The 27,692-nt window shown below is 36.8% G+C and overlaps 1 protein-coding gene across 3 annotated transcripts in view; it reads left to right on the top strand.

The window, feature by feature from the left end:
• Positions 1-27,692, top strand: part of dpr1 (defective proboscis extension response 1) — a 454,795-nt gene that overhangs the window by 243,180 nt on the left and 183,923 nt on the right. For all 3 annotated transcript variants that reach the window (XM_069127426.1, XM_069127427.1, XM_069127429.1), the window contains exon 3: positions 22,031-22,241. In XM_069127426.1, the coding sequence (XP_068983527.1) occupies positions 22,031-22,241 (211 nt within the window). The remainder of the gene's footprint in view (positions 1-22,030; positions 22,242-27,692) is intronic.

Below are 27,692 nucleotides of genomic sequence, written 5' to 3'. Positions count from 1 at the left end.
GGTCGAGATTTGTACCGGACTCGGTTTCCAGAAAGCTCGCGCTGAAAATCCGATTATTGTTGTAAAGTACCGAACAAAGTATGGGTAAATCAAATTGGCTGCGATTTAATTTTCCTAACCTAAAGGTTAAATGGTAAATGGGACGAGTTAACGTGTACGTTGGATTACGATATTAATTCATCTCTGATTCTACCAATTGTTTCAATCTTCAGGCCAAATAAAATTTTCTATAAGCGAACAAATAATTCAATTATGAAATTATTAGTTGATTATTTTCGCCTATAATCTTCGCAAACAATATTTATCATTATCTCGTGCAAAGAAATTAATTGTTTGCCTAACAATCCGAATCGATTATCACCTTAGCAGATGTCTCGATACTCGTGAGCGCATCTGCTTATACGCTAAAATAAAGTGTAACAGAATAGATAAAGTGTAACACCTTGAATACGATAAAAAGAATCGATTCTTCGATTCCTCTGGAAACTGTATTCACGTCAGTTCGAATTGTTCGACGTCTGTTACCGAAAATACGATGGAAAAACGTTCAATAGCAATTTCGTAGAATGTCACGACGAAAACTCAATTGGCCAGGGCGTGATTAAAACGTATCTATCCGAATTGAAGAACCATTCGATCGAGGGAGTATATACATCTGGAAGAAAGGAACGGAAACGAAATGAAGGCGGGCCTCTAATCCGACCGGTTGGAAAATGAAGCGAAAGAAATAGAAGCGATGTTGTACGTGCTATGCACTTTTACTGCATCATCGAGGCGGATATTCGTTGGAACGCGGTATCAGTTGTAGCTTCTTCTGTGCGCGGAATTTTAAAGCACTGCAAATTACATTTGCTTGCCATAGTTGTTGGATATGCGCTTGTACGCGATAGAAAAGAATTTTGTACCTTCCGTTGTCGAACTTGCCCCGTGATTCTGCCAATGAAACAGTAGCTTCTCTTATTTTTGCGCGTCCCAAGTATTGTATTCACATTTCGTCGTAATTAGGACAGAAATGCTTGTTCCGGAAAACTTTTAATGGGCGTAGATTGTTTAAAACTACATGTCGAATAACAGTAACTCCACAGTTACACGATTTTACTGTTCTGTTATTTTATTATTTTATCGTTTGTTATTCGTTGTTTTGCTATTGTATTATAGTAATTTCTTATTCTCTATATCGCATAATAATATTAAATTCACTTCGTCGTTAACATATGGTAACTGTTTTACGCAAATACCGGCTCTGAAGTTGTCGGTGGCTGTTACATTGGGTTGCCTCTTTTGATATATTGTTGCACGTCGTTCATTTTTCATTCACGGTAATCAATCTGTCTAAAAACGGATCGACATTGTGGCGACTGACAGGGGACGAACAAATTCTTACTGGTCAGCAAAATTCTACTCTGACAATTCGTGTGAAAGCCGGACACGTTGCGTTTTGAAACAGATTCGAGACGTTTCATATGTTGGCCCAAATGATTCTACGATATATGTACGTCGAAAACTGCTCTGATAACGGTGAATAATAAAGCTACATTTTTTTCTCTTAAATAATAATTTTGTTGGATGAGTTGATGATACTCCCATCCTAGAAAATAGTTCGCTGTTAGATTTCATCATTGTAGATACATTACGATCGAAACTTTTGATCGAATTGACAATTTCTCAGACTTGTCGCTTTTCTAGCAAATCGATATCTCCAAAAGAATTGCTTTTCTACACTATAATTGATCTAACAGAGATATGCCACGAAGTGACTAACAACAAGTCTTAGAATGCTGTCTCATCGTAAAGAAGAAAGCTATTGCTGGATAAATGTCCCGTATCTTTCAATCAGTAAAAGGAGAATGATAACGTACGATAATGCGAACGCGTACACAAAGCAGCTGACGATCTTGTTTCACCATAAATCTTCATTTTCTTTCTAAAAAGATTTTCAAAGGGTTCTGGATCTTCTCTCGTAAAGTAGTAGCATCTAATTTTCGATCGTTCGACGAACATAAATGTACATTTTCATTTTCTCAGCGTCCGTGAACGCAGGCAGAAGCTATTTCATTTGCACGACATGTGTTTTTCTTTCTGTTTGCAAGCTGAATTAGACGGCTACAGAGGGTGGAACACAGCGCTCTTGTTGCAACACGAAGTGAGATATGTATATAGGCCGACAGTTAGCATAGGAACAGCGAATATCCACTTGCCAGGTCTCTGATCTATAAACTAATCTTCCACAATGTCACGCAGAGCTGCCTGTGTATACACGTAATAAGTACACAAATGTTTATTTGACCTAAATATTTCGTCGCAGTTGTATCAATCCAAAACGGAAAAAATTGGTCGTCGTAAGTGGGTTATATCGAAAAATAATTTTCCACGCGTATAAAGCTGAAATATCCAGTCACGTTCGTCTGAAAGCGGAAGGATACTTTGCCTGCTATCGATTCTTCATTGTCTTTTATCGTCAGTGGAAGATTTAAATCTGAAATGATCTGGATATTTAGTTTTTGACGTCGTTGAAACTATCATATTTTCGTTTTCGAATTCTAGATTCTTAGAATTTATATCAAAGAAAGAGATTTTAGAATCGATGACATATTTATGTTTTCTTAGCGGTCTGTGAATATTCGTGGGAATTCACATTTTTGAAAATGTGACTGAAAAAAGGGAATAATAGGATTTATACAAAGCATTGTTTACTTAATAAATGTTATCGTAGGTAGTATAGTTTGGGTACTTTATATATTTCTACATGCTGTGTACATTCTACATGTTTGCACTTAAAAATTTATCATAAATGTATACAGTCTATAAATATCAAATGCTACGTTGATTTTGCTTAATACAAGAAGAGTCTGAAATTAACACGAGAGAAATACACTTATTGACTAGATTAACGTTTCATTTGATAGCATCTTTGCAAGTGGTTCAGCGGCGTATGTAATAGAGATAGCAAAGATTTATGGACAGGGAATTACTTTAGGGATGAATACGAAGACTTCGAGGCAAATTTATTGTTCCAAGTTTTCCAATAAACGAAAACCTCAGGAATCAATCACCAACTATATGGAATATCGGAACAGCTTGCGTACGCAGTGCATCTTTGCGCTTTAATAATTAATAAGGTCAGAACCACCAGTTTTGATTCGCGATTTCGAGGCGTAAATTTTCCACGTTCACCAGACTATCCTACAAATTCAAGGGAACAAATGTATTCTTGGCTTTATTTCAACTTTTATGCGAAGGATTCACGGAGCAGTATTGTTTCTTTCCGAAGTTTTGAATTCCAGAGGAAATTCTGACGGTCATAAAAAGCTAGGTGAGAATACTTTATGCTTCCTTTTTGTTGTAAACGTTTCGAGCTAGGGATTGTTTGGCACCCAGAAGAAACTATCAAAAACTACTATTTCCCCACGAATAAATGCGAATTGGTTAGGAAATATAATATAATTGACAAATATTCGTAGATTGATACATCGTTTGATAAAAAACATTGATAATGAGCCTTGATAATAACTTCGGATGAAACGTATCCAATTATACGAGTCCTTAATGGAATTTTCTTAATGAAGTAAGCCTTTATGTAGTTTTCATTTTATTAGTTATGTTAGTAAATATTGAAATATGTATAATTTTGTGTGCTAGACTAGATTAGCCGCGTAGTAGTGACACACGTATGTGAATATGAGTGTATGGAAGTGTGTGTGTGCACAGCGTTTCGAAAAACGGATGAATGCAACTGTTCCGTTGGCTGTCTGGTATCAAAGATGGTGAGATAAAGAAAGTGCTGAGACGCGTGCAAATGTATATCAACGAATTTAATAAACGATCCTGGAAATCGTTTATTAAATAAATCTAAAACAATTTTAATATAAATTCTAAGTGTAACCTTAATGTTCCTTTACTTTTATTTCGGTAATTAAGATCCACAATTCTCAACAGTAAAGATATGAAATTACATAAAAATTCACTGTCTACTAACAAACCGCTACAGTAATCGATCCGACCATAAACAGTGAATTAAGAAGATTGAGAAGAAAAAGAAATGAAATTTCGAGAAACGCCTGGTTGAAGAAGGAAACCTTTTTTTCGGGATTTAGTCAAATTAAGAGATGCTCGTACAGATTAAAAGCTCCGAACTCGGCACGCATACGCGTTTACCAGCCACAGCTAACGCGAATGGACAATAAAAAACGAGGGAACAGGTTGTCAAAAGCAGAGAAAGATCGATAGTCAGATAAAGAAGAAAGGCTGATGGAAAGTCGAAGCCGGGACGTAACGATGAACGGCAGTATTTTCTGCGTAGCTAAATTGGATTGGCAGTTTATTGGCAATATTCGTTTGCGTGGCGTTACGCCAAGCCTTCGTGTTCCCCGTGACCAACAAAAATATCCTCCCTGCCTCTCTATCCGGCTCTATCTTGTCGAATCCTTGTCCTCCCTGTCGTCTACATGCCAGATGCAAGTTTCGTCGATCCCAGCATGCGCTGGAATGTCTCGTCCCAGCAGGATAACGATTCCATTCCATACCTGCTGCCAATGCGTCCCAGTGACACTGTTCGGACTCACGAACGCAAAGCCACTAACCAGTATTTGCATTTTCTTGTAGTTGTGTCCGGCGATGTCGAGTGGCCCCGCGTCGGTCTTTGAATTTCATTCGAGGCGAGCTGAATTCGCAGCTGCTTTTTTCGACGATTCTCGAGATTCAAAAAGAAAAAAAAATCGACTTAGGTTTTTCGATTACGTCGAGTACATACGGTATATGGTATAATCCATAGTCAAGATTGTTTATTTGTTATTTATTTATTATTCATTTATTTCACATATTTTGGCGTACTGCTTTACAAAGCATCAAAAAATCGGCAAAAATTTCACAATACTTTCTCTTTCACTAGAAACCACCAAAGTAAAGCCATTCTGATATAGAAGGAAAAAGTTTCTCGAAATAATCGAGTTAAACAAGAAAACGAATTACTTGGGAGAGCACGAACCAGTTTCTTCACGTAATTCATGCAAACGAGAGAGATAAAAGAGATTGGGGATGAAGTACCTGCAGTATTCAACCACAATGTTGATCCTGAACTTCACCGTAACTAGGAGGAGACGTTATGGAAGACGTTTATTTGTTTTCCGTTTTACAATGGATAGATCAATCAAATATCTATCGCTCGTTTAATCGTCGTAATTAATCAGCATGTTCTTAACTTAAATTGAACTTAAATTTCGAAATAGAGTTATGAAAGTTGCTATACAGTATATGTACTTAGGGAAGGTTACAGACATCCTCAATTTCATTACAAATTCTTTAAAAAAATGAAGTTTTATTTAACAGATTATTTTAAAGAAAATTATAACGGAACTCCATTTGGCACATATTTGAATTGCAACTTTTACAGTTAAGATTGGAGCAATGCAACTACTTATTCGTTGGGAATATGCATTGAAGGAGCTATGTATCGGGCCAAGGATTTACTTGGAAAAACGAAATTTCGTATGCATCAATCCGTTAGATGTGTATTTTATATGCACATGAAATAAGAGCCTCCGCTTTGAAATCTCAAAGTCGTTTCTACCTAGAAAAAGGAAATTCTGTTCATTATGATACTTTCAAAACAATAAACAGTATGTATCATTTATCTCGAACCGTTCAAATATTGCGAAAAACAAGCGATACAAAAAGATGTCTCAGGCAAAAATTGTACGATGTCAAGGAGAATATATTGCGATGACTCTTCGACCTCCTATAAAGCACACGTTGAAGATTGTAATTTTCTGTTACGTATTTTTTGACGATTGCGATACACTGTAAACTTGCGTACTTTGTTTCGTATTATCCGCTATCGAGTTACGAATTTAAAAATTCGATGTGCCATCGGCACTAGAGTCGGCCTACGTACATCACAGGGGCACAAAAACATGTTTTTCATAATATTACTACCGGTATCGCTGAAACACAAGACCCAGCTATTTTGATGTTTCCAAAACAGTCAGTCCGTTCCGAACAGTCATTTTTAGATAATACGTAGCTTATATCCCTCTGACGAATTCAAAAGTTTACGTCACGGTGACGAATAGTACAAAAGACACAAGTTTGTACTATTTTGAAAACGTCTGAACGTCAGCTACAGGAATATGCAATAAAAGTTATAGGCATCCGCTTAAAAATGTTAATATCACCTTTACAGTCAAATATATTAGGTTCGAAAAGTTTCTTTCGTTTTATAAGGAAATAATAGACCCACAATGTTTTTTGTTTCATATTAGTTTATTGAATTATGCACGAATATAATAATAGAAATAGAACGAAATGGATCATACCTAATTCAATAAAATAATATAAAACAGAAATTGTTGTTCATCTGTTATCACCTTATGAAACGAAAGAAACTTTTCGGACAACCTAACACAACATATCCCCGTTCGTATCATGAAAATTTTGTCTGAAACATTTTTTCGTGTCGTTGGTGTTTTTCGAGATATTTGAGCGGCTCGAGATAAACCAGACACACATTGTACAATTCATCAGAAATATTATTTCAGAGACACAATACGTAGTTTTGGATATAACCGCGTGGAAAGATTATAATAGCACGCTGCTCTGTACCATGATATTTCTTTGCTTTTAAAGCGAATGCAAAATTCTGATCTCTCGATGGATTTCCACGCGAAAGTGTCACGGAACAATATCACCTGATCCTGTCCTCTGTCAAAGAAAATGCACCGATGAAAATCTCTCCGCGACAACGGTTTTGCACCCTTGTTTCCCGTCCGTTGTTTCCGCTTCTCTCCAACTTTCGTTTTGGATATTTGTCGTTCGTCGCGACGCGAAACACACAACTTGCCAGCTGTTTGTCTTACCCCTTTTCAAGCAGTTGTCAGCTGTCGTGACGGGAACCGTCGTACCGAAATTCCGTCGCCAATGGAACTGGTCGAAAGATCTTCAAGTTGTTAAGACTTTTATCGATAGTTGATAAGAAGCGAGACGCTCTTCGTATCAACACAGCGACGAACGTAGCTGTGGCTCTTATCTCTTCGCGCAAAGTTCCAACGAATTTTAGGAATATTCGCGAGGAAGCTTGATAACTGAGGATTACGTCATCAAAGGCTTTTAACTGTAGGAATAAACTGTTCCTAAAATGCTTTAGATTATCTTGGATTGAGACGTCAAATATTGCATCCCCAACATCGGAATTCTATCTCGGCGACGCGACGATTACGAAATATGCGCTCGTGTTCGTTCGTTTAATACCGTAAGTTCGTGAAACTCTGTTCTTGCAAAGTGCATTTCTGTTTGACGATATTTTATGCGATATTAATACGTTTTAGTTGTTATTCTCGTTTGTAACATTTGCACGTTTTACTGAAACAGTATACTATAACGATATAATAGCGAATAATAGAAATATATTTGAAGTATACGTTTAAAACATGAAGAGGATCAACCAAAGATTCTAATAATTCGATTTGTTATCTAGAACGAAGTATCGAGTATGCATATTGTGTGGGAAGTGACACAACTCGAAAAAATATGTGGCGGCACTCGACAACAAATACCGCCACTCGACACTAGCGTAGTAGTTAGCACCAACAAAATCATATAAAAGCTCCGCTCCCCAGCGGCTTAAACCCAAAAATTGTATTAAACACAAAAAATGTAAAGCGCCGACACATAATATATTATAGTATGGCTACGTCGTACCGCCGCGTATCGGTACCTTTGCCTAACACATCATTACCAAAATTCACAGTTTATTGTAAATACCAAAATGTATTTAAAATTGTATCTTGGGTTAAATAAACATCATTAAAATAAAAAAAGTGGTTAGCGCTTTAGGTTACGAACGTTCGGGACCCGGGTTCGAATCCCGGCGCCTGTATCCGATTTTTCTTCCACGCATCTAAATTAGAAGAAAAATAGCAGTACCCCATCAGCGACTTCTACAGCCAGCAGCTACAATTATCACGGACAAACATCTACGCCTCAAATATATTATCCAGAAGAAGCGAAAAACTGTTTTTCGATCGTAATCGAATCAAATTTACGAGCAAGAAGAATAATGCTCGTAAAACAGGCTTCGAGCGTTCTTTTTCTTTCGGCTTTAGTTCTTAACCTTGGAACAGTCGCCTTCCTAGTCAGGACATAGCTAATAATAAGAGCATTTGTAGAATACAGCACAGTGCCACATAAATCAAGAAGAGCGACATAATCGTCCTCTATCGGTCAAATTATGAATATGAATGAATAAGATTTCCATAATTGGTCGAGGAGTATCTCTGCAACGTTTTCATAATGATAACTCGAAAATCACGTTTTTTTGATTTTTATAAAATTTTATGTACGTGTCGTAAGAACCGCTGGCATCATCATCTTCGCTCCGACAATTCCTGTGTTTCCTTCAAAATTTCACGTCGCTGCATTCAGCAACAGGTTAATAAATTTACTATCTCGGGGCGTTTTTCAGAAAATGCGATGGCTGTCATGAATTTATATTTGTAAAAGGGCCCTCCTCTTGATGGATGTGCCATACGCTCTTTATTACGGTACCTTTCAAAAAGAATGAAGAAAGATTATTCAAATAAGATTTTGTATTAGGAAAATCGTAAGATTGCGAGTTGTGCGACAAAAGACACAGACGTCGTAATTTGTTTATGAAATAGATCACTAAAACTTATTAAATTATTTAGAAGATGTTTTCCACGATGTTAATATCTATATGAGAATAAATAACGGGTTTGTAGACGATACAGTGATTTGCGAAAGTATATCGACACTCTGTTACAAAGATCGAAATTCATATTTCGAATGTCACCAACAATCAGTTACAACTTCAAAAATGAAGCCGTCGATACCATCTTCGAACGCAACTTGTAGCACTTCCTCGCACAGGATAACCAGTTACGAACATATTGTCGCGGAGGGACGAAACTACTCCACGAATTTCTGCTTCCGAGTAATTCCACTTACGATTTGCCTATGTCCACTGCCGTTAACTCGAACCTCTGCCCAACATCATAGCAGCGAAACGCTATTACGCGATGCTCCGAGTGATCGAAGCAAGCGAATTCACCGAAATATTCCAGGCAACAGAACCTTCTTGTTCTTCCTGACGTCGCTTCTTGCAACAAAAAATCACTACATACGTTCGATCGTGAATGTGTCTCAATTCTCCGAAGATGGAACATGGAAGATTATTTATGAAAATGTAACTTCGTCTCTGATTACGATTCTCCTTGACGACACTCTCTTCTTACAGTACGAAAATTTACAACATGGGATTTCCGATAAATAAACGAAGGGGATGTAGATAGTTGGATGGTTGAGAGAATTCTGTCCAAGTGTGACATTTTTTTGCCTTGGAATTTCACGGCTGTGGAATTGTTCGGATTTCTGAGGAGATTGGGGAATCGATTTATACGAACGTCGCATCGCATCGTCGAAACGCCTTTGAATTGTTTTTTGTTCTAATCCACAGGATCAATCAGATAGAGACTCATTCATCGAGTTTTTCTTGTCTCTGTCTTCCTCCCTCTTCCTTCTCTTATGTACAGACTGGATTTCCTTTCTTTTTACGACGCGGAGAAAATGTTTCCTTCTGCAGGATCGTGTGTTCTTCAAATATCGGTGTCCACAGTTTCTTTCGGTGTACAGGGATTTTCTGCCTATCTTTCTTTCTTTGTCCCTTTATTCTACTTCCAGAAATAGTACTTTAAGAGGAAAGTCACTTTATCTCCTTCTCTCGATCTCGTTTCTTTTGTTTTGTTTACCGAACCAATTTTTGATTTACCGATTATCCAATTTGTTCTACCTACGTTGCACAAAGTGGTTCTTTAGAAAAGAAACAAAAAGTGAAATTTAAGAATGAATTAAGTATATGAATTATATTAAGAATTATATTCTGTTGTATTTATACCAACATTTTCTAGAGAAAAATTATATTACAGAAAATATTCACCATTTGGTCATAGTACTCTTTCTTCTAAACATGAATTTTTTAATATTTGCTGCTCCCACATTTGATAAATTTAGAAAATATTGATTTACAAATTCCATAAAATATCATCCACTTTCTAATTCTAATAGCTGAATTATTCGTCTTAATATATAATGAGCGTATAAAAGAATGAGGTTTCACAACATGTTTTCGAGTAAAGTGCTATACCATTATTGAACTTCGTGAAACATCTTCTTAGGAAGAGGAAGCAGACGTTACTACAACAAAAGATCAAATCTCTCGGTGAAAAGAATGAAATAAGAAAATGTCGGTGACTTTTTTCTCTTTTAACCTGCTCTCTTCATCCTGTTCCTTTCATTGTTTTCGATTTATGTGGTTCTTCAAGCTTGTGCACAAAACATACACCTTCAAAAAAAGTTCACGAAAGTCATCTTACGATTCACAAACGAGAAATTTGATAAAGAATGTTAAGAAAAATAGCGTAATAAGGAAATATTTCTTCCGAAATACTTCAGTTAGCTGCGTTCACACAGAATCACAAAAGTATCTTTCCCTGGGGGGGCAGCGGTAGAATGAAATATATTACGACCATTACATTTAATTTCTACAAAGCATTATATTTGCGCACTACTTTCCCATAATATTATCCAGGTCATTCACATTATTAAAAATTGTTTAGTCCGTGAAATTAATCATGTTTCAACTATTTTAGGAAATTCATTAAGTGAAACGCCGATGACCACCGATGACTACTAACGTGTTATATAAGATCTGTAAAAAAATATCAACTCCTTGCGAAATTTCGTAAAATGGACTCTATGCATCGGAGTGATATTTCTCCTCTTCAAATATAAATTTCACCCATCTCATTCCCTAAAACACACTGCGCGAATCGTAAATCAGTGCCATCGCTCACGAACTCGCTCATCCCCGGACGCAAAAACGCAATAAAAGCGAGCGAGGCGACAAACGAGTTCACAGAATGAAAATAGTTCCAACTATGAGAAAATTTCGCCGATGACGCGGTCTGAAAAGGCCGGCGTTCCTCGCGAGATTTCGGCCGGTCGTTTCTTATCCGGGAAATTTCTACGCTCGCGTGGCCAATTTCGACTTGAAGGCTGTTTCCCAGCGGACTTGAGTATCGTCGCGCATACCGAAGAAGTTTACTTTGATGCATCCCCCTGGGTGTAGCAGGCTACATGCAATCTGCAAATGCGTTGGATAAGTCGCGTTTCAGCGATTCCTCCGTACTCCGTTCGTAACAACCATGTTTATCGAGCTGACAACCTTTCCACGATCATGGTCAACTGTTCTAATTTATCACGACGAATTTCTGGTCACTTCGCGTCCTTTTTTTATTATTTATTTATTATTTATTATTTAGTAAGTATAGTTACTTAGTATTTCATATTATGACGAGACTAACTCATTTTTCATCGCATTATCAAAAATATTAATAAGAGTAGTTCGGCAACATGAGAATTTCAATAAATTCGAAACTGAACAAACAAATCGAAACGGAACAATTCTTTTTTCCAGCTAAAAAATGGTCACAGGAGTGAAAACATCCGGCTTTTATCATCCTAAATATTTTAGAAACTATATAGGAAAAAGGAAAAAGTTACATTTAAGTTGCAATTGCTATATTAATTGTTAAATTACATTAATTAAATGTTACATTAGAAGGTTATCTTTTATATTATACATTGTGGGTGTGAGAAATTGAAAGAATTGTTTCTTCAAACTTTACTCCACCATAATATTTTCGATAATTCTATTTGTTGTTGTCACATGCATAGATGGCTTACGAAGAGCTCTTTACAAATATAGTATATACGAGTTGAAACAACAATATTTTTGCTCCCACAAATATTTGTGCTTTAAACACTTTTTCGAAAGTGTCATCGTCGTAACACTTCCGTAGGGTAAATACAAAAGGGTAGCTAATATATCCGTGAGTCACTTCATGTAACGTTTGTGTGATTTTAATCACAGGAATTTTAATGTATAAATAAAAATTTTATGAAAAGATAATACAAAATAAACGTGGGATAATAAAAGGATAATAAATGGATGATAAAAAATAAACTTTGGGGGATGTTTTCACCCCTATGACTGTTTTTCAGCTGAAAAAAATTATTCCTTTATTAACATAACATGAACTATGCCTGCACAAAGCTCCAATCTTTTCTTAATTTTCCAGTTGCCGAGTTTCCCTTGTAAGTCGCTTATGAAAATAATTTCCGTATTGCTTTCGTACAGAAACTTCAATTCTGACAAAGTATAAACCATTGAAAAACGTATCTATATATAACAAAAATTTCTTATTTTCTTACTACTAAGCGAAAATTATATTTTTTAAAGACTTGATCTATCAGGTATTTGTCTATTCCGTCAATGAAATTTCCATTCAAATATTTGTACGAATAAATTTTTATGTTATGAGTTGACACATAATACGTTAGCAAACATTCAATACCTAACTTTCCACGGTTGTATTCAAAAACGTGTTTTACTCGATCGTGTGTGAGTTTTACTAGCCAGGATAGGACGGACGGGCAAAATTTCCATATTGGTAATATAGCTCTAACCTGTAACCGACTTTCGTGATCGATTCGAACGAGGATTTTTGCACCTCGGTCGCTCCTTCCCTTCGTCGTTCGTGTTTCCCTCTGGTCGAATTTTTGGCAGTCTCCGCGATACGGGACGTTTAAAAAATCGAATATCGTGATACCTGTTTACGTTTTCCAGGGTTTATATCTATGCCTCACTTCCGGCCCGTGATTTATGACTCATAAACGTATCCCATCGTGCCGACCGATTTCCACAAATATACGGCAGATCGAAACGTTATTGCAAACCAGCCCGGGTTATACGTTCCACGCAATCAGCGGATTAAATCGTTACCCATGCCACGGAGAATTCCGGATGTATTTTTTATTCACCGCAGACGCAACTTCGAAAATATAACAACGACCATTGCCCTGGAAACACGCGTCGATATCCGAGGATGCTTAAATTACGCACACGATACTTGACAACCGTTTCACCTTACTTAGACGTAATTAAAAATCTCGTCGGGTGTAATTAGTTCGTTTTTAAATGGAACAAGTGAAACACGTATTTTGTACAAAGAAATTTCAGATGGTCGACTACCTTGTAAAGATATTTGTACAGCTGTAGAAATATGTTACGAATGTAGTGTACGCGACGTAATAAACGTTTTCAAATTTCGTCAGCACTGTCATGAGCACCGAATATGAATTTTTCTCTTCTCACAAATGACTTTCTGTTTCACGAATGTACAACTCATGAAATTTGTATTTTTCAGGAAATAATTACCAATTCTTCGTATAAGTTTAATGGTCTAGTCAAGTTCATAAAATAATCAACTTAGAAAAATGTCGAGAAAGTATTGTGGACGAGGCAAGAAGCTAATAATAATTTGGAAATTTAAGAATTCTCTGTAACTGTGACTACTTTCGATCCATATCCACGTAGGATTGACATTTATTTTGGAACCATAAATCCTCTCGTTCGGGGACATATTAAACCGGCCAATTCTTTGCAATTCTACAGCCATTCAATGCAATGTAGCACTTATCTTAAAAGCTCGAAAGCTTTCGACGTCTCTGTAGCGGTCGGCTTCCATCTAGGAATGAAAAAGATTACGCGTGAAAATGCGGCAGAATAGCGCGAAAAAAAGGCTTTGCAGGATATCTATACGCGAAACGGTCGGCATAATTCTTGTTCACAAAAAATGGAAAGGGGCGGATTTGAAAATAAAATGTAACTCTCTTCAGAGAACCGCGATCGCGTTTCAATTCTTATCAAAAAAAGAAAAAATTCGATCAATGTTGTAGAAACTTTTTTCTCTCTTTCCGTTTGTACTACAAAATGGTAGTCTGTGCTTCGCGTTTCCAATAAATTGTTCGTACTACCATAGCTTCATTTAAATTGCGACACTATGTCGTTGATTTCCCGATCATTCTGTCTTTTACATATTGAGCGCGCTTTTACAGAAACAAAGGAACAAACGTCTTTGAGATACGGCTCGAGGCGCTTGTGTTTAAACCAATGGACAAACTGACCTATTACTTGTAATTACGGCATTGAAAGAGCTGCAAATCCAGCGAAGGCTCCTTCACAGAGAGTTTCTTATCGAATCATTTTTCTCCGCCACAAAGAGCTTGCTCTCTGAGAAGCTTCATCTCAGGAACATGTTCATTTTATTTTCTCTAGACAATAGCGTAATCGGATTATTTCTTAATTCCTGTAACCTAATTTCTGTATAGTAAGCTTTGGGCGTAACAAGGGTCCATATTATATATCGTTTTCAAGCATTGTATTACTCCGATTATTCATCGATAATGGATAAGGGAACATGAAACATTTGACAGTGTAAAATCTAATTAGTTCTGTATATACATATGCATATGAAGTTTTAAGTGAAATAACTACGCTCTTGTTAGGTATAATTCATTGAACCGAACAACGTGAAAATAACAGGTAACATGCAACCTATTTAGCTATATTAACAGATAGGCATGTACAGGATAAATTTCACGGACTAAAAAAACTGTCAATAAAGCGAATTGCCAGAAAAGAGTGCGCAGATACAATATAATATTTTGCAAAAATTAAATGTTGTGGCATAGCATATATCTATCGGTTCGCACGGCGAAATATACAAAAATTCTCGTGTCAGTCAACACGTTCGAAACTATAACGAAATTACTACGCGATGTTCCCGGAGCCATCAGAAGACATGAGCGAAAGTCATTTCGACCCCGTATGAAATTCGAAATTCCGTTATTTTAACACTAACGATCGTTCTTCCAAGTTAGTCTGACCATTGTTCAAGCGCGAGATATTCGCATTCTGCGACGTCTAAATACCTGCCGTCATTCGAACTGCTGTGTAAGTAATCCGCAGAAGTTGGTCAGACGTAGCACCTTGGACGAGGACAAAACCAACTCACGATTTGACAATCGGCGAAGTTATTGTGCGCGAACCGTCTTCTTGTCTGCATCGGTTCGAAACTTCTGGCCGTGTAAATTACACGGAGAACGTAAGCAGCCCCTGTGAACACGACAAGTCCGCTCTGTCCTCCCGGTCTTACCACGGTTTTCGTGGCCGATTGATTGTCAACGGATGCGACGTTGTCCCTCGAGTACACTGTAAACGATCGAATTGTTGTACAAACGTTGGAACACGAAGGATCTGGTTTGAGGATTGTGGAGATAACGCGCTGTAACGTCCATCATTTGCTGTAACACTGACATCGCTCAGACGTCACCATTTTAAGAGAAATGTGTTTAAGGATCTACTGAATCGTCGTAATTTTCTGACGACATATTAAAACGTCAAATTTTATACAGAAATGTTATAATATTCTCACTTAGTCCGATAAATTCGCATTTATTGTTAGAACTGTCTTTGTTCAAGATCATGACACTCTTCGTATTAGGTTGTTCCAAAAGTGTCTTTCGCTATCTGCACGCAATTGCTTTATCTGACAATGTTTATACAAACATGAAACTTAATCTGTCAAATGTAAATAGGACAACGTTATAGATCAAAATGCGTCATACATAATTCAATAAAATAATATGAAACAGAAAATGTTGTGCATCTATTATTTCCTTATAAAACGAGAGAAGCTTTTGGGACAACCTAGAACAAAATTCATTCAAACTTATTCACTCGTTCGTTCATATTCAAAACTATCGAGATTTATTTAATATTACGAAATTGTTCTGGGTAAGTTTCTACAAGAGTCGTGCGTATTATTATCAGATACTGCTACGTAGCGCCGTGCGCTATTCGAAGACACGTTTTCCTTGAGGCTGCGCTATATCCAAGGTAAACTCGACAGCTAAGTGTTAATATCGTTGATTCCAACTTAATGAGTCACTACGAAATGTAGCCGTGAGGCAAGCATGTGGAAGCGGCAATTTCCAAAGCGCATTAGCGAAACACGACGGGCTTCTTCTCGTCGCGTCTTTGAAATTAGTAGAAACTCATTCGCTCTTTTGAGGCCTGGTGGCCTGAATTTGCGCGAGCCATTCGCGTCACTCCGAGTGGGAAAACGCGGTACGCGTCCGAGAATTTAATATCAGACTTTATATCGTCGCGCGTGAAATTTACTCGCACGAGCGTGCGCCTGCTCGTGCGTGCCAGCAGCAACTGTTTGAATTCGAATGTATCCAAGACGCGACGTCGAATACTCTTATGGTAGACGTTGCGTTTCTTGAAATAAAAATTTTTCAAGTTCACAGAATACGAAGGTGCGACGGAGGTATCTTTATTTATATTCAAATACATTGGTATTTAAATATAAAGATTTTTTGGAAAGTACGTAGTGAAAGGTAATATTAGGTGTGGAAATTAACTCAGTGCTCTGTTATGTATAAATTATATATGTATTTATATTGTATATTTTATATTTTATATATTGTATATGTCCTATGTGTGTAATATCTGATAAATGTTAAGAAATCGGTTTTTTTTAATCACAAAATGGTGAGCAAATGTTTACGTTTACACTGAAGAAAAATGTTTATTTTTACATTTACGACAGATTTGGAATTGGTTCGATATAAACACAATGAGTCAGTTTCTACATCTAATATATTTTCATAGAATTATCTTCCCGGGATATAAATAAAGGAAGAAAGGTGGAGGAAAATTTTATGGAAATATTGACAATCAGTTGGCGATAAGTCAGGAGGGTTGGGGAGCTGACAAGATCGATTTTCGTCAATTTCGAATGAACGTCGATTGGAGTATTTCGGCTGGCTCGTAAATGATTAAGCGCTCGTCGATAGCGTTGTAAACAATGTCGAAAATTGCACGCACAATTTGACAGGTCGTTCGACAGCTCGAGAAAGAAGCTTCCGGGAAATATATGGAGCAATCGTTTTGTTTTAACCGGAGATTCGAGCAGTTCTTGTCTAAGGAAATTTATTACACCGATGAATAACTAGCTGTAAAAAGGCAATGGAGGGTATGAAAGGCCAATTCGCTATGATAAACGCATCTTGTATTGAATTTTATTAGCAGCACAGCATATAGAATTATCATTATCGATTAGCATACTTTCAAAAAAATTTTACGCTATTATAAATGAAGACTATAGGGGAGGAACACGATAAGTCACGTTTTCCATTCTTTACAGGACAAAAGTTTTAAAATTCAATACACCGTCAATTAATCTTACGTTACCAAAATTGTCCTTGTTGAGATATGTATAATTTTCTATGCTGCACTGGGTCAAATGCGTAGTAGAGATGCTTGTATGTGAGTGTCGGTATGTGGAGGTATGTGTGTGCACGGCATCCCGAAAAACAGATGACTGTAAACTAGTCAGTCGGTTAAGAGTCGGTTAAAAGTCGGGTATGGAAGAAAGTGCTGAGACGCGTGCAAGTATGTATCGATGAATATATAAGGAATCGTCCATGAAATAAATATATTACTATTTTAATATGAATCGTTAGTGTAAATTTAGTGTTTCTATAACATTATTTCGGCTCCAAAGATCCACAATTCTCAACAGTCCTTTTGTTTCATTTTTGACTCACACGTATATTTTTTCACCTTCTTCATAATTTAGGAAATATGGGTTGTTATAGTATTAAAATATGTTCTTCCCAATTTCAGTTATTTTACGTTAAAATATTCCCTTATAGAGTCATAGAGTAATATTAAAATTAAAAATCATCAAAAATTTACGCATGATATCTCTGTCTTCGAGCGCAGTGCCGATCTTCAAATGCAAACAGCTTGTGCGAATATGTATAGGAAAACAACGAATAAAAGATGAAAGAGAAAGACTTCTTTAAGAGTGTGTCAGATATTTGAAACGTTCCATTAGAGGGCAAAGTACATATTTAAAAAGTTTTATAACTGAAAGTTTCATCGTGACTGTCATAGTTGCTAGCGTTTTATGAGTACTTTTAAAGTTCTTTCGTTTCGCGTGAAATAAAGATTAAACGCAATTTGAGTAATTTATACTTCCCTGAGCGCACGCCAGAGAACAGCAAGGTATAATTACATAAAACATTTCTATCAAGCCAAGCGAAATACGGTTGTTCAATCTCTCCTTTGATACAGCCTCAGTGTGTGGACATTGCTTTACTAATGCCTAACAGGCATTGCCAATAATCATCCTGGTAAACGTATTAATCGATGCCATGCTGCGTCTAACTGCGGCATCCGCGCCACTTCGATGACTATCGATGACGATGAGACTGATATGGAATCAATAACGTCCCTGATGGCCAATCCATAAAATAGAACTTCGTATCAAATAGCTTTGAACATGTGAATTCTAAGCTTCCTCCAACTTCTCCGTCTATGTCTCTCCCTCTATCTCTCTTGTATAGTGTTTAGAGCCAGACAGCTGTAACTAATAAGTACTAGTCGATATTGTCCCGAGAGGTTCAAATTAGTCAAATTAATCCAACTTCCTAATAGGGCACGATGACTCACGGTCGATACTGCTAGTGATAGCTGTATATGTATAAGCTGGTAATTGTACGTATCGTTTGATGATTGCGTGATGAATTTCTTGAGGAAACTTCGAATTACGGAAATTATTCTTATCATTTTTTTTTTTTTATTGGATTTATTGGATTAAAAAATTCCCTATGGTAATGGTACTGTTGAATGAAATTGTACGAAAGAGAAACAAAGTTGCGTCAACTGATTAAAATTTTCAGTATTAGCGATAATTCGGATTTATCAGTTGGCTAGCTATAAAATCACCGTTTAAAAGGAGCGGTAAAGCGACGAATAAAAAGCAAGGGAACGATTATAATGTGAATGGTGGTTTTGGGAGGAAAAAAGGGTTCGCGATAAGAAAGAAATAAAGGGGTAAAGTTTGTAGATGCGCCGGTCGTGTTTTAATTTCTACCGGTGGATAAAGCGATTCAGAATCAAAGCGATTTGGATGCTAATGTTTGCGTAAAAAGTGTATTAGTGTCCCCGGTGAATGCATGCGTTGAATTTTTATTCGACTCCGGAACGAGCATTATATCGACTGAATTATACGAGATTGTTTCTCCAACAAACTTAAATGGAATTAATATAAACATATTGAAATACTTTGAAATAACAACATTGAGATAGTAACTTTACATTTTGTAATAATTGCATTTACGTCGGATATTATGTGAAATATCAATGAATTTAATTCCTCGAATAATTAACAATTCATTGTGTAACAAAAACGCGATTCATTTTCCTTATCTCGCGCTGTACTTGGAGTTACACACTCGCTCGAAAATATCAAGTATTCGAACGCTTCAAAATTTTATTTTTGAATTTAATACAGAAATTGAATACAAAATTGTAATCGATCAATCAAATATTACGTTTCGTACAAAAAAAAAAAAAAAAAAAAGAAGAAGAAGCAAAAGATCCCCTAATATGTAGGTGCTTCTGAACGATGGTGTTAATTCTCACCTAGTGTAATTGCCGTGCAAAGATTCTTGCTTGTGGGAACGTCTGAAATGCTCGTAATTGCAAGCTCGTAACGGTATCGCGAGAGAGTGCAGTCGCGAAATTAATTATAAAACGATGCACCAACCAGCCTCGTGGTTAGACAGAGTTTCCTGTGTAGGAAAATTCTATGATGAGTAACGTACCATGGGCAACAATTTATTTTATTAATTGCCCCATGCAAGTTCGTCAGCGTGGAAAATAAATCTCGTTAGAATATCTTGGGAGATGTTGTGACTTTTAAGAAAAGCACAATTAAGTTACCTCGCGCTTATATATATGTCGGAGATGAAAGGAAAGCCGAAGCCGTTCCTTGGAAATTTTGGGAACATCCTCTAGTACTCTAGCCTGGATTTTATCATAGCTGTAATTGTAAATTTGTGATATCAAGATTGGGTTCGAGGTGACAATTGGTCGCCGAACGTAGCCACGGTCACGGGATGTACGTTTTGCCTAACGGAGGTCTGGAGTGGTTGTATGGGTTTTCCGAGAAATGTGGTTGTGGCGGCATGCGGCCTCGGGAGCGGGCCTAGCCACGTGTGATACAGTGGGTCATACATTGTATTACTAATCAAACTCCAGGCAGAAACTGCCTAACAACGGCGTTTGGAACTTTCTCGATGCTTCCAACGAGTCTGCCTAGCAACGGCGTTTGAAACCTTCTCGATGCTTCCAAACGGGCATAGAAAAACAAATGCAATCGTACAGCGAGAAAAATCTCGACGAGGCTGGCATTCTTGCGACTGCTTTGGAGAGTGACACGTCGTGTTTTCAACCATCGTATTTCTGTGCTTAAGATCAGTCTACGCTTAGTAAAGAGTTATCCCGTTGGCCGTGTATTCATTTGAACTCAAAAATATTGTTAATAGCGTTCATTAAACTTATTGTTCGTAAATCATACTATTCATTGAACTTACTATCCGTTAAACGTATTATTCATTAGACTTATTATTTGTTAGACTTATTATTCGTACAACTTATTATCCACTAACTTTATTATTTGTTAAGCTTATTATTCACTAGGCTTATTATTTGTTAATCTTTGTAGTAGACTTGTGTATACGTGTAAATATAATCTCGATTGTGTAAAACAATGGTTAATTCACGTGAAGAGTTGTTACGCGCCCAAAATTCCAACCATACCCCGACATATATATATATATATATATATATATATATATATATATATATTAGATTAATATATTATTAAGGGGAAATAACGTCCATTTATAACGACTTCATTTGGCTTACCGTTCATCATTGATCTAAATTACCAACTTTACTTGATTTCTAAAGAATTGTTTAGGTAGAGAGAGAAACAATTAATGTAAATAAATATCCAGTTAGTCCAGTCATAAGATTAATATAATCTCAATTGTAACACGTTCGTAATTTTCTTTAAGTTATTTCCACTTCTCTGGAAGGAAAGTTTCTACTATTTAAGTTTCCAAATCTTGTCTGCTTAGTTAAGGCAGAAGTGTAGAAAAGGGTCGAGGGTCGGACGTGAAACGTAAACGTAAGCGAATCTGTCTGCTGTCAAAACAGAAAGCCATTGAAAAGAGTTGTTTGAACGAGTGTGCACTGAGTAATGCATCGTGGTGTGAATAATTGAAGTGGAGTGTCGGCAAAGCTACATCGTCTCGAAAATTGAATTTATATTCTTTTCTCTGAAATGTTATTTTCCTTACGTTGTGGCGAAACACTTTCTGTTCGCCGAGAGATATGTCGGTAAATATTCTGACTTCAACTCCTGAAAAATCTGGATACAGGAAAGAAAGATGTTATTTTGTTAACAATTACAGTATACAACATACATAATTGATATAATTTAACTTTTTTTAATGTAATAATTTTCAAACATAAGTAACTTAAAAGAATGCCCTTCATCACATTCATTAACGTTTAAATTTTTACGCTATGCAATTAATGTTTACCGTTAAATTATTTCCTCGAGAAACTGAAAAAAAGCGCAGCTTACAGTGTATTTTCTTCGTTTCGTTTCATAATCTTGAATTTATTATACTCGTTTAGAAGAAAACATTTCATGTATAAGTATTTAGAGAATTTATTGTTCACTACTTTGACGCAGAACACGAAATTAACTCAGCAGTGATGAGGGTATTTGAAATAATGAAGATTGAAGTAGAAAAAATACATTAAGACAGAAATAGTCAAATTAGGGAATAGATAAAACATCATTACAAACAAACATAAACAAATAGTAAAAATTGAAGAAAAATATATGGATCCGAAAAACATTTTGTTTCGTTATTGAAAAGGAAGAATCACTTGAAAAAATTTATTTTCCCCAAGTTACGGATTTTATATAAATATTTTCCATATTTCGAATGTTGCAATACTTTCGCAGATTACCGTACTTTCTTATATTCGAAAGATCGATGAGGCACAGAGTAACAATCTGCTTACCTAACTGACCAAACTCACATAAATCCCGGATTATGTTCAATTTCAAAATGTACCGATAGAATTCATCATTGGTTAAGGCTGCAGCTGCAGACCCTCAAGTTAGACTCAGAGCTATCACCAGCTTACATGCTGCGCTTCTTGTTTATCTTGCAGGTGTCCTGGATGCGTAAAAGGGACATGCATATCCTGAGCGCCGGCATCCTGATGTACACCTCGGACCTGAGGTTTCAAGTGATCCATCCGGAGAAGTCTGAAAACTGGACGCTGCAAATCAAGTCGCCTCAGGAACGAGACTCCGGGGTTTACGAGTGCCAGGTCAGCACCGAGCCAAAGATGTCGTTGAACTACAGCCTCAACGTGGTCGGTGAGTGAATTCTGAATAATTCAGGCGGTCACACAAGTCGCTTAGCTCGCGTCGTTTTTCATTTCCCAGCGAAATCCGGCCGATTCAACCGGGCCATCCTCCATTTTCCATCGTGGTAGAACCCGTGCTCGGTTGTGTCGCGGATTACCATAGCCTGAATTTTTAAACCGATCAATTTGTGGATCGTTACCGACGTTTATTGTTTGCGACAATATTCGACAGCAGGCTTTTCAGGTTGTGTACTTTTGCCCCGTGGCGAAAGCGTTGTCACAGAGCTTCGAAGATTCAACGTTACAATCGTTCACGTTTCTTCTCTTTGCTGGTCAGATTTTTCTTTAAATATTTGAGCAGTTATTTGGTTGACAAGTTATGGTGCAAACAATTGTTAAATATCGGAACAATCAGACTTTTAATTCTGATTAAATTGCCATTTACATGCACTATGTTACAGCTTTAAAATTTAATCCGTTCGAAATTTAATCATTGCAAATTGATTGCGGACATTTATGCAAATTCATATTTTCGAAACGCGATGGTAGAAACAAATGCGGAATAAATAAATGATATATTTTAATTGTTAAAATTTACTACATGTGATTAATGTTTCAACCAAGTTTCACTCATTTCCGTTTCAATATCGCTTATTATATTAAATACGCTTATCAGATGAGAAGAATCTTTTTTTATCCAAATGAATATTTTTCTTTCTACAAAGCTTAAAGTAAGCTAAATTCTCAAACCTCACGATAGCACTGCTAGTCTACAGAAACTACTTCAAACGACCGAACTTCCTTGTGGGGAAACTCACCTAGCTAAGTATATACTTGGCATTCGTTTAAATATTAAACTGGGCGGAGATATCTAATTCAGCGGAATCAGATAACAAGTTTTTCGCCGTTTAGTTCTCGCTTACACAACCCTCTGCACGAAACATTAGGGATGGAATGACAACGATAACTCGAAGTTCTCGTTTCGTCTTCCTGTTTCCGATGTCTCGCGGCTGCGAAATAAAATGCGAAGCCAGAAATAAGTTATCCCCGCTATCGGAAGCCAGAGTTAAGGCTAGCTATAAACAAGCTAACTTGGTTCCGTGTATTCCGGAAGGCTTTCATATTGGCATAACTGCCTCACCGGCAACTTAATCTTTTGCAGTTCAATAACTTTGCAACTTGCAGCCTTGATTCTCGTGAACTTTCGAACTGTGCCGCCCAACGTCGTTTTCCTGCGAAATTAAAAGCGCTCTGCGCAGATATATTTCATTATACCACACAAAGTACACTAAACTAACTATATTCAGAATGTCTTCGTATGATCCTTGTCCACGGTTCAAATTCTTAAATCCTTGTATTTCTCTCGGTTCGCTAGCTCCAACAATAAAAATTAATTTCATTCCTTACTGATTTTATGACCTCGCTATATCATACTCCGTACTACCTACATAATCTGGCGTTCTATCACGTGATCCCTTGCAAAGAACGTCGGAATGCAACCAGAAAGAAACCTATACAACATTCTGCCGCGCGGATGGCACGGTAAAAACATCTCAAGCATGAATCCCGACTTACGCGGCAAGCAAAAAGCCACGATAGTCACGACGATCCATGAAGAATCGTCCCACATAAAAAAAGGACAATAAAAAAAAAGAAAACTGGAAAGGAAAAAGGAGAGGAAAGGCCGATTTTCCAAGCTCTCGTGTCAGGTCAGTCCTATCGCGATTCACATGCGGTGGCAGTGGAGAAAGGAGGGGAGCGAATTTATCTAGCTTGCCTGAACAACAGGGCGAATGCAGACTCGCGGAGACAAGCGTTGACGTTCAAATCTTGGCGAGATAACGGGGAAACAGAGGGCTGAGAAATCGCGAAAGAACGGGACGACGAAGGGAAAGGGACCGGGAAGACGCGTCCAGGGGTCGTATTCCGATGGATACGAACTCGGATGGGGTGGTGGCTGCTCGATAAGCTGCTTGATGGAAACGCCTTAGCCAAATGATTGCCTTTGGCCGTGTAGAATCGCGGAGTCATGCGTACCCGCACACCTAATACAGGTACAATTCGTGCTCGTTCTTCTGGTGTAGCCGGGCGAAAAAGTTGGCGCGAAATAAATCGCCTTTCTTCTGGCTGCTTCGTCGAAGTCGTAAAGCATGGACTCGATGGCGAAATCAATTTTACAAATCCGTCGCGCAAAAACGCACGTCTCGAAACTTTACGCGTGCACCCCGTAGGCGAGAGATTTGTTGGCCTCGGGGCTGGGTTGAGAGTTCGTTGCCCCTCGATAGAGCGTGTTTTAGTTGGGTTAACAGCCGACGTTTGTCGCGGCGATAAGTTATAAGGGATTTGCCGGGACCTTTAGCTGAATCTGAAAAATTCGTCGGGTTTCGCGTTTGGTTTTATCACTGTTGTGTTTTAATTTGATAACGTTTAATTTTTGGTAACGTTGTAACAACTTTCAACTTGTTTTGTACGGATTGAATGATATTGTGTGATGCACTTTTTATAAAAATGTATATCTATATTTCTTATATCTTATTCGATTTATATATTATCATACCAGTGATAATTGCATTATTACACTGTCCTTAACCAGCAACTTTATAGAAATTATAATATTTTTTGATTTTTATTTGTCTACGTGATTAATTGAACGAAAAAAGAGGATCAATTATAAAGATTTAACGTAGACACTTATAACATTGTTGAGTTTAATAATTCGTTGTTGAAAATTTAGTCGAAGTATGTTTAGCTGAAATTGATAATTTAATAAAATGATAACAAGTAAATCCATGACTGGAATTATCAAGCTTGTTTGAAACGTAGTACGAGAAACGACAATTTCATAATATTTCATTCAAGATGTCAGGGAAAAAGATATTTTATTGGAGTTGTGGAACATCGCACGCTTGGAGTCGAGTTATATTGCGATATAAAATTGTAATTAATTCTTTTACAAAAGGACGACTATTAAATATATATTAAAATGTAAATGTCACTGAATTATACTGCAACGCAATTTAAAAATCACGTTGTCCATCACGAGTTGCTTTCTCTGCATTTACAAATTTACAATTTAATGCAATCACAATAACCAGAGCATGACCATTAAAAATGCGAAATGGTTGCATTAAAAAATAATATATTAGAATTTTATTATATATATCTTTTGAAACCATCGAACTTTACTTTAAGGTAACCCACAATCTATCTTTATGGGGAAATCTCATACTGCATGACCTATTTTCTCCCAAGCCACTCAAGCTCTTTTAATCAAATTTCCACTGAGCACTCTATTAATAGTGCTAAATAAATTAAATACTCGCTTTCTTCAGAAATCGTATAGAAAAAAGATTAAACGATGGATAAAGAATTGTTCAGAAACTGATGAACAATAATCGTCTTTTTTTCTAGTGTAGGTATTATTCCATATATTTAACAATTTGTTAAAAATTAGAAATTAAATTTGTTAGAAAGTATTTATACCAAATTCTATGTAACATTTTTCTACGTGAAAATGTTATAGGCACTTCATATTCAGTGTACTTCAAAGTATAGAAAATCTATTTTTGAATGGTTGTGTAAAAAAGTTATAGAAAAAGCATAGAAATAATACTTTTTATAGCACATTTAATATCGCACTAAATCATCAAATATCACTTGCGAAGTAAGGGAGCAAATTTCGCTAACAATTTTTCAAAACGAATAACCAACGACCTTAGAAATTATAAACTATAGCACTTTTCCCAGCGTCCGTTTTCTTCCGCTCCGCCATTTGAAACCAGGATCCTCCGCAATTAATTTACATCTTCGTAACCTCCTGGGAAGGAGTTTAAAAATGAGAACAGCCGCCAATCACTTAATCTTCGGTGAAATATTCCTCTTCGTTGACGTTGCACCGATGTTGATCTAAACGAGTACAATAAAACACTAACCTCTGACACGATTTTGAACCATTTGTTTAGTCACCCGTGTATTTAGGAATTAAACCCTTAACCACGTGAGTATCATTTTTTGTACCAACGTAAACAATCACGTTTCCTCGTATTTCTAAAATTACTTTCTTTCATTCACTTCACACCTAGGCCTTTGAATTTTATTGTATTAAGAACTAAAAACAAAATTGTGCACCTTTCAGCGGTTAGGTCGCGAAAAATTGCACGTTGTGAGGTTAATCAACTGCGGCAAAATAAATTCAGTTGCTTTACTCACGGAATTCGATGACATATTCGTATCGGTTTCTTGTATCAGTGGAATCTTAAAGGGAAACTGCCGGTCTAGAACCAGCGTTCTAGGTCGAATCGATATGAGCAGTGGTCGGATATCGGACAGCTAATAGTAGCGGAGTGGAATTTCTGTAATTAATAGCGTGAGAATAATAAGACGATACAAATTTTTCATTGTTCGAAAGTTTGGAATGGTATTGGAGAAGATCGAGATGATTTTTCGAAGCAATGAAGTAGGCGTCGAAAGAAAAAAAGAATCGAGTTAGCAACAAGATAGCGACGATCGATAGGGAAATGAATTTACGTGTTTCTAACATATAAAACACAAATACACCAAATAATTTTCTGTGACGACCACAAATAGAAATTATTACAAGTCACATTTTTCGTCTTCCTTGGAAATGCAATAATTATAAATACACTATTTTTCTTATCACATCCTTAATAACTGGTTTATTAACTTTTCAACTTTTAACGTTTCTTCTTAACTGTCCCCAATACTGAGGCAAGTATTTGTTTGAACGTTTCATTGTTTGACAGAAATTCACAATGAAAACGCTACTGAGTTTTCGGGCAATCCAATAAAAGTCCCAGAGAAATCCAATAGAGGTTCGTACAAATCCCAAGATATAGCAAATATTTTCGTTCACATCCTCGACCACAGATTCTTCAGATTTTCATATAGGAAAAGTAGACAAAATAGGAAATTCTCCATTATTTAGTACTATCAAATACATTTTACGCACAAGATATCCTAATAAACTTTCCCCAGAAGGGCATCCCTTCAATGAGGATTCAACGAGTCAAGATTATTCTCTATCCGACTGATCTCGCGCTAACCTCGAGAATCTCATTCTATTCAGAGTTCAACGAAACCTTCCCCAAAAATTCACCAATCTACCCTTGTATCAACACACTCCACTGACCGCGAAATAGCTCATCCATCTAACTAAGCATCAGGAAAAACGCACGATGCTTTTGTAGATGAATCGATGTTCTTCAATTTGCCTGTTACTTTTCGTCTTCTGCCTGTAATTACCTACCTGTTAGCTGGCAATTTTATACTCGTTTACGTTGTAAACGACCATTGTATTTACAGCAGTAAATATCCTCATTTTCCAACGAAGTGGTCTTTCTATCGAGTTATAAGTTACAATACGATCGAAAAGTCTAATTGCAGTTAAATCTTTCAGAAATTCAAGTTACGTAACCGAAACGTTCCTGTTTGTATGCTGGTC

Source organism: Bombus flavifrons, chromosome 14 (assembly GCF_040668555.2).
Source record: "Bombus flavifrons isolate JBK064 chromosome 14, iyBomFlav1_principal, whole genome shotgun sequence".
In the NCBI taxonomy this organism is placed as follows: Eukaryota; Metazoa; Arthropoda; class Insecta; order Hymenoptera; family Apidae; genus Bombus; species Bombus flavifrons.
The sequence above is the reverse complement of the archived record's forward strand: the minus strand, read 5'-3'. Positions and strand labels throughout refer to the sequence as shown.